Source organism: Apodemus sylvaticus, chromosome 17, assembly GCF_947179515.1.
Source record: "Apodemus sylvaticus chromosome 17, mApoSyl1.1, whole genome shotgun sequence".
NCBI classification, from domain to species: Eukaryota; Metazoa; Chordata; class Mammalia; order Rodentia; family Muridae; genus Apodemus; species Apodemus sylvaticus.
In genome coordinates, this window is record NC_067488.1 from 67,167,069 (window position 1) to 67,175,874 (window position 8,806).

Genomic DNA, 8,806 nt, shown 5'->3' on the forward strand with positions numbered 1-8,806 from the left:
TTCTTTCTTTTCATTAAAAAAAAAGTTAATCCAGTATTCTAATTCCTAGCATACAAGCAAAACCAGGAATCATCTTCTACATCTTAAGGGGGAATCCCTTTTAAAATAAATACCAGAGAAGCATGTGAAGAGGGAGTGTAGAGGTGTGTGTGTGTGTGTGTGTGTGTGTGTATGTGTTTGTGTGTATGTGTGTGAAGGGTTAGACTTTATCGGGAAGGGCTCAGAAAGGTGGAGGCAGGGACAAGGGGACAAGTGAGTGTGTGCTGGGCATGGAGTGGAGCAGAACTTTTCCCTGTGTCTCAGGTTCCCCCTCCTAACCCCCAGACAAATAAAGAGTGGGGGAAGTCCAAAGGTAATAAAAGCAGAGCTGCAACTATCTGACAGGTAGTTAGAGTTGTGAGTGTCATTCTATTCTCTATAAAAGCAAATGACAGTCGTAAACTTCTCAATTTATCTGCTACCATAAAACGAAACTTCAAGGGAGTTGCTGGGGGGGGGGACTGATTTTCTCTCTTTTTTCGTTAGTCCTTATTTTCTTCCTTTTCCTCCTCCTCTTTCTCCTCTTCCTCATTCCCTTCTTCTTCCACCTTCTCCTCATCTCGGGCCCCAGGCAATTTATCCTTGTTGTTCTCCTTTTTCCACTTCATCCTTCGATTCTGGAACCAAATCTTCACTTGTCGTTCTGTCAGTCCCAGGGCGTGAGAGACTTCAATCCGGCGCTTTCTGGTCAAATAAGGATTAAAGAGAAACTCCTTCTCTAGTTCCAAGGTCTGATACCGGCTGTAAGTTTGTCGACCGCTGCGCCGCCCAGGAGCTGAACAGAACAGAACCCCAGTCTGGTTATGTCTGGGTGGGGGCTCCGCCCCCACAACACAGCCCCATAAAGTTCCCTCTCTGCTATTCCCAGTTCTCCCACCCCCTCCTGCCGATAAGGCCCACAGCAGAAGGCAAGCAAGGGCAGGAAAAGTTTCCATAGATGTTTTGGTTTGACTTCCTTCACCTTGGGAGGTGGGTGAGGGTGGGGGCTGGGATGCGGCTGTCTGAAACGTAAGGGCTTGAGGTGGACAAGGAAGCCTTCAGGGTCCCTCAGGCCTACAACTGCCCTTGCAGCTTTGTTTACAAGTGCAGATTGGCATTTAGTGAACCGGGCCTAGGGACACACTGTTTCCAAAAGAAGGAAGAGAGCTGGGGTTAAAGGAGAGGGGGCTGTGCCCACTGCCCCCTTCTTGCCGATCTCTGCCTAATGCTTTCCCAATAAGAAAAATAATTGATCTACTGGAATGTATCTCTACTTTGCCAGATTGCTAACTGGAGACCAACAAATAAATCAAGGGCCATCCCTGCCGGAACTTGTCGTTACCGCTTCCCCTGTACTTCGAAATTGGGCCATGAAGGGCCACCCTTGGAGGGGCTCATGACCTGAACAGCTCTCCAAGAGACTCCATAGTCCTTGATTGGCCGGTAGCCTGACTGGAGTCCCCTGAATCTCAGAGGCCCCTACTTGGTATGACTCCTCTTTCTTTTTGAGCAATGATTATCCTCTTCTCGGCTTTCAGTCTTCTCTTGAGAAGTATAGAAGAGTTGGGGTAGTAGCCTTCAGGCTGCTTCTCTGAGGGGAAGAAGTGAAGATCCCAGAGAGCCAGAATGCTTGTCCTTGGGGGGGGGGGAGTCTGGCCCCTCTCCCTGGCTAGGGGGAGATAGCAAAGGGTCTCTCCTTTTCACCCAACAGTCTGGTCACTTTCTTGGGATGGCGTTGGGGAATGTCTTTGGGAAAACTGGCTACCAACCCCAAAGACTGATAACCTCAATTTACTAAGTGTGCCCTTGTCAGCCATCTCCCCAACTTTGGCTTTACAGTTGGGGAGAAGGAGAGACAGAGGAATAGAGAAAACAATTTTAACCCTTTGCACCCACAAATCACCTCTCCCCCACCTTCACCCCAACAAGCACAATGTCTCAGGCACCCCATGCCCCACCCCCCCCCAGCCAAGCCTTTCAGTCTCCCAGGAACCCACCCAGGCATGGGAGTGGAGTGGAAGAGACCCCCAAAGCCAGGAAGGAAAGCGAGCGAGGGCAGACAAAAAGGAGACGAGGGAGGGGGGAAGACCCCGGAGCGCGGGAGACCAAGGGGGAAAGAGAAAAGGCTTCTCACCGTGGGGTCTCATCCATGGAAACATGAGGCTGGGAGACGAGTTCTGATTTAAGTGGCCTTGTCCTTCGCTACTGTTAGTGTTGGCGGAGGATTTACAGTCGGGATATTGCACCACGCTCGCCTCTTGCTGAGCCCCATAAAGGGACTGTCTGGGGAGCGCCTCGTAGCCATAGAATTTGGAGGCGTCTCCGTGGCAGCTCAGCGAGCACGGGTTCTGCTGGTAGCCCGAGTTGGAGATGCCGGAGGTGCCATGGTGGAAGAAGTCTTGGACGTGGTGCGAGGCATGCTGGAAGCCGGGCGCGGAGCCGCCGGGCCCGTACACCAGCGCATGGCTTCTGCCCACGCTCTGAGGGAACCGGCAGTCGTAATAGGCCGGTTCCAGGGACTCGCCGCCTTTGTATTTGGAAAACAGGGGGTTGACGAAGTAGGAGCTCATGCTGGGTACATGAAAACCCGCGGCCCCCTCCCCTTGGATCACGCTCCCCCGCCGGGTATCCCCGAAACTCCCCTCCCCCCGGGACCGAACCCCAAGCTGGCCGGCTCCCCCGGGCTGGACTGCTGGGCTGGGGGCTGGGCAGGTGGGGGCGCGGTGCGGGCTGCGGGCTCGGGCGGCGGCGGCTCTCAGCTCACTGTCGGTAGGTAGAGCGCGCGCTCTCACTTAGCTCTTTCCTCTAACAGCCCAGGCGAATTCCTCAGACTCCCGGCGGTGGCGGCGCTTACACGCGATTCGCGTTCATCAATCCACGACATGAAGACAGGCGAGCGAGCGAGCGAGCGAGCGAGCAAGAGAGAGAGAGAGAGAGAGAGAGAGAGAGAGAGAGAGGGAGAGGGAGAGGGAGAGAGAGGGAGAGAGAGAGAGAGAGAGAGAGAGAGAGAGAGAGAGAGAGAGACTGGGGGAGAGAGTTGAGGGGTTCAGGACTGGGGGGGGGGACCTGGAGGAGAGGGAGGGAGGAGAGGGGAGGAATGGGGGTGTGGTGTGTGTAGGGGGTGGCAGCCAGCCCCAGCTAATGGCCAAGGCCAGCTTTTCCAAGGTGTGCACTCTAGTTTGAAGGTGTCCCCCCTTTTCTTTCCTTTTTGAGAGATACCTTAGCCATCGGGTCAACTCAGGTTACCTCAACAGGTAGAAGACCCCCAGGGGGTGAGTGTTAGTAAGTCAGGGCTGAGCCTGCAACCCAAAAGATGAGTTCCCTGAGGTTCCTGAAGTCTGAGAAGCCCAGCATGGTAATCATGTACCCCAAACCCTTCAGCCCGCAGAATCTCCAGCCTCTGGCCTCTCTCCAAGGTCTGTCTTCTTTATGTCCTGGAGACTCTTGTCTTTTGACTGCTCTTGGGGAGGCACTCTATATACCTCAGCAGGACCTTCAGAAAGCAGGCCCTCCAAGGAGTAGGAAACCCAAATAAGCTTGGCTGGGAGAATCTGAGAGCAAAGCTGTTTATGGGGATTCAAAGGAGTAGCTTGTGTGCCCAGACTTCTGCCCAGCCCAGCTCAAGAGATTTCTTTTATGGAGATTACAGCTGGACTGAAGGGTGCAAAAGAGTGGGCCTCTTCCTGGTTCTCATAACCCACCGTCCCATAGGAAATGCCAGCCCAACCTAGAGGGGCCCTCAGGGTTCCCTGCACACACACAGCCCCTTCTCAAGGCAAGCTGCCCAGGTCAGGATGTAGATGGGAAGTGTCAACAGACACTCTTTAAATATTTACCCACACTTTCTGGGTGGGGGCAGCATCCCCATGCCCAAGAATGGACAAATTCAAGTTAATTCTAATGGAAAAAAAAAATAACCTTGGTCTACCAACACCCTTCTCTGGCCATGGTGTTTGCAGTTATGTGGGCTTAATTCAGAGAGAAAAGAGGAGAGAGCACAAGAGCAGAGCAGCGTGTGTGTGTGTGTGTGTGTGTGTGTGTGTGTGTGTGTGTGCACTCGTGTGGGCTATTGTGCTCATGAACGACGAATAACAATGATATTTTCCTGTCTTCTTCCTCTACAGTATGTGAGGCTACCTTGGAGCACACCCCTCCGAACACACACGCACACACACACACACACACACACACACACACACGCACACACACACACACACACACTGTATGTACTACTCTCTTATCCCAAGGCACACCAAGTGCTAGTTCATTTTACACTACCCATACACATTCCTGGAAGTGGCTATTCTGACTCACAGACCTATACATACATGTGCACACCAGACACATTCACATAATGCTTAATAAACATATGCATTTGTAGGTTTTTGTATCAAGAAAAAAATTCAGCTGATCTACCCCCCCACCCCACATCCTGGGGTTTGCAGGTTGGGCAAGGAAGGACTTGGTTAGAAAACCAGATCTTTTCCTTTCTTTCTGCCCCATACGAGACAACTCTGGGCTGGCTCTAGGCATCAAAGAAAGAATAGCAGAGCAAGATAGGGTAAAAAGAGCAGCTCTCCCTGTCCTTCTATTATTTAAGTAATTATTGGGGAAATGGATACTCTTAGCCGATTCTTAAAGGAGATTCATTGAACTTAGGAACTGCCCAAACTCTTGGACACAGAACTCTAGCTCTGAAGCAGCAGAAGGGAAAGGTCCAGAACATTGGGGGGCACCCCAAAGCATCTTCCCCGCATCGCCCCCTCCCCCAGCCTGCTGCATCTTTGGCTCCAGCTTTGTGGATCTGAGAGACTCTGCTCAGTGCAGAGCTGAACAAGGTGGATTCTGGGTTCCTCGCATCTGACACCCGGGACTGTCATAAATACTTTCTCTTCTCTGACTGGAAAGAGGAGCCTCAGAGGGTCCGGATCCTCTCTGGGGCCTGTGCCTTATCTTTTAGGGGGTGGGGGGGTCTATTTCCAGATTTTATGGTGCAGCAAAAAAAAAAAAAAAAAAAAAAAATTGCTACAGAGCTATTCTTCTGGGCCTTTGTGTCTTGGAATGCAACTGTCCTGAGCATGCGACTGCCTGTAAACCCTGGTCGGACTTGATTTCACCTTTGGCTGCTTGTCTCTGCTTTTGTCTGTCTGTCTGCCTATCTATCTGTCTCTATCTATCTATCTATCTATCTATCTATCTATCTATCTATCTATCTATCTATCTATTATCTATTTTCTTTTACACGTATCTGCTTTATTTTGCCCTCTGAGTCTGGAAATAAAAGAACTGCAAGCAGCCCTCCTCGCCCGGCCGCTCTGTCCCACCGCCCGAGGCCTGCACCACCCTTTTAGGTACCACGGATTTATGTTCGCTTGTTCGGGTCATTCCGCCTTTTTGTGTTAATTACTTGCTCCTCACTTATCTCCACAAGCGATTATTTTTTGATGCCTGCCCTCTTTCGTCTCCGGAGCTCTCCGGTAGAGTGAGGGCCCATCTCTTGCTGCCACTCACGAATTATTTACACCTCGCAGGTGAGAGGGTTGATTTGTTCAGAGGCAGTGGGGCCGAATCTGGCGTAAGTCAGGGGCTTTTTGACCAAAGCTTCCACTCTAGCCAGAAATGTCAGTAGGCCAAGCCGGTCGGAGGGCACCTCTGCCTCTAACATTAAGCAACAGCGCCACCTCGCGTCCACTTGTTCCAATGCAATCTGGTTGGAGAAAAGCCAGCAGAGATCCCAGGCTGAGCTGAAAGGTGGCAAGTTGGGAGAAAGAAGCCTCTAAACTGCTCCAAAGGAGAGGGATTCCTGGCAGGTAGTTGCCTCTGTTCTTTGGTTTTCTAAATTCTTGAAATAAACCTTGAGAAGGGTTCCACACTGTCCTCTTTTGTTACCCTCCCTTCTGGGATAAAGAAACATTGCAAAGGAATGGCCGGAATCTCCTCCACTCAGGCGCTTTGCGCCCGCGGATGCACCACTATATCCGAAGCTCCCACGATCTCTGCTCCTAGCACATACCCTAAACTCCCAGGCCACCTTATCCTGATGCACAGTTTATTTCTGCTGCTGTCTTCAGAAAAGGACTCTGACTGTTTCAGGCTGCCCCCACCCCTCAGTTTGTAGCCCATCCCTTGAACGCTCTGCTCTTCACCTCTCCTTCTCAGCCAGAGAGATCCTGATCTCCCTCCGTGGGCCATAGACAAAACATTCCTATAATCCGATTTCAAAGGAAAGAGTGTCCACCTTATTTAAACCATAAAACAATTAAGCCCAGACGTCTAGCCAGCTCTGCACTGCTGTTTTGTTCAGCCCCATTCAGAACCCAGAGCAGGGAGACAAACAGGGCCATAAAAGTGGCATTTCTGGGCTACGGAAATGTACCTATCTTCTGCCTTCCCAAGTGAGACAACCTTTAGGGTTTTGTGATTCCCACAAAGGAGCAGAGGAGAGGTGGGAGGGAAGATGAAGGGAGGAGGGCTTTGCTAGCCTCTCTCCTAGCCTGCTTTCATTTCTCTCCCCAGCTGTGTGTCATGTTGTTTTAATTCATAAATGGTAATGAATAAATTCGAATCTAATCCGGACCTGGAGGCTGGAAACCAGAATTAAATAGTAAACCTACTCTAAATCCCACCAGTTCCTGGGGTCCTACAAACTCTGAGGCCCTCTTTCCTTTCTGTAGCAGCAAGGCTAGCTCTGGAAGGCAGGATTCATAAAGCAGGCCAGGCTGGTGGATTCGGAGAGGAGGCTTCAGGGCCTTGGAGCAGGGGTGGAGTGGAAGCTGGGAAGCAGTGCTGAGCTCAGACATAGGAGAGAAGAGTGTCTTGGTTCTCTCATCAAGTACAAACATAGGCCAGGGTTACAGAACAGCAAAAAGGCCAAAGGGAAGAATGAGGTAGTGAGAAAATATAGATGGAGTACCTTTCCAAACGGAGCAAGGAATCTATGCTAGAAGTGGTGGTGAGAAGTCTACTAAGCAGGAAAGTGTGAATACATTAAAGGCTGATAAGTTGTTGCCACTCTATTGGGGGGGCGGCAATGTTAAAGAAACAAATCTTCTGATCCTCCTAATTGGAAGAAGAAGGTAGGAGACTCAAATAGGGGGCAGAGGCTGTTCATACAACCCTGATGGAATGAGTTGGAGGGAACAACACAGAGGACATCCCCCAGTTATATTCTTTTAGGTGGTATCCCCCAGGTATTCAGAATGACACCCTGAGTCTTTGGAAGAGTGGACAGCCCAAGATATTAAAGGGCTATATTTCAAACAGTCTAATTTTAATAGTTTCCAGATTGGGGGATTTCTGAGAAAGGGGGCACTGGGCTAAGGCAAACTCAGCAACTCTGTCTGCTTCTGATTAGTCCATGAAAACTGTTAGCTCCAGAGAGGGAAGGTTCTAGAGAAGGCTTCAGTGCAGTCACCCAGCTCTACCAGGCAGTTAGATACATATCAACACCTCTGTGCTTGGGGTCCTACAGCCACCAGAGAGCACCCCACTCCTAGCTAGTCCCCAGCCAGCCGGCTCCTTGGAGCCTTGCTTCACTGGTCCCTAGGAGTACTGCTTAGGTGACCTTAGTCACCCTGATCAACATTCAAACTTTGGAGGGGGGAATAAAAGGGGAGAGAAGAGGCAAAGAACCTGGGATGAATTCATTAAGAAGAAACTAATTCTGATTATATTGACTTTGGTACCTATTTCCTCACTTTCTTCTCTATTCTTTTCTCCTGCCTTCCTTCTTTTCCCTTCTCTACCCTTCTGTCATTTTTCTTCTTGTATTTTTATTTCTTCCTTCCTTCTCCTTCCCCCCTCTTCTCATTCAGTACTTAATGCCTGTTCCCCCAGTGTTTCTTGAGGCCTGCATGGCCTTTCCTCCTAGCTGGCCATCCCAGTACCTTTCTTTTTCAGTCAACTCTGAAAGCACCACAGCACCAAAACAACCAGGCAAGAAGCCAGTCTGGGCCCTCACCCAGCACCCAACTTTCATCTCCACCTATCTCTTCTCTCTGATCTCATGTACTCATAAATTATTACAATTAATTACAGCCAGCAAAACCATTCAAGCAGTGCTCCTCACACGCTCCATCAAGCCACTAGGAAACTCATAGGCAGCCAGCCGGGACAGGCACAAGCTAGGCCTCTGCCTCAGCAACCTCCCCTGGAGCCCCCAACCCCCATTCTGCCCTGCCCGAAGAGAAGCTGCAGACATTTGCCCTTCCAAGGTAGAGGGAGCCCCTTCTCTGGCTCCAGTTTCCCTTAGAGGATTTAAGCACTTGCCTCTTTGACAGAACCATAAGGAATAAAATCATGAGAGCTATATGCGATTGGGTTTCTGGTTTGTTATTTTTTTCAAATGACTTAGATATATTAACAGAGTTCTACTGTAACAAACGGAACAACATCACAGGACGACGGACCATGGGGAGGGACACTGGGTTAAGGAGAACACTGCTCTGCACACGCCTGAGGCACCAGACTGCATTTGCAGCCTGACCCAGCCAGCAGCGCAGTCCGACCTCAGCTCTGGACTGGGAATCATCATTGTGTGACTTTTTGTACAGAATCTGCCCACAGAGCGCCCAAGGCCCAGGAAGGAATGGCCCAGACCAAATAACGATTGAAAGAGAGAGAGAGAGAGAGAGAGAGAGAGAGAGAGAGAGAGAGAAACAGACAGACAGAAACAGACAGAGAGACAGAGAGAAACAGACAGAGAGACAGAGAGATTTTCAAATATTGGCTTCTCTGAAGAAAGAAGGAAAAAATTCACATTTGTGTGTGTGTCATTTATTTCGGTTGC

General features: G+C 50.2%; 1 protein-coding gene across 1 annotated transcript; it reads right to left on the minus strand.

The window, feature by feature from the left end:
• Hoxc8 (homeobox C8) lies at nt 1-2,588 on the minus strand. Its single transcript, XM_052160969.1, has 2 exons — nt 2,153-2,588; nt 1-814 (listed from the first exon to the last, which is right to left on the minus strand). The coding sequence occupies exons 1-2, from the start codon at nt 2,586-2,588 to the stop codon at nt 522-524; spliced, it is 729 nt and encodes a 242-aa protein (XP_052016929.1). The 3' UTR covers nt 1-521.
• Between the last annotated feature and the right edge of the window lie 6,218 nt (nt 2,589-8,806).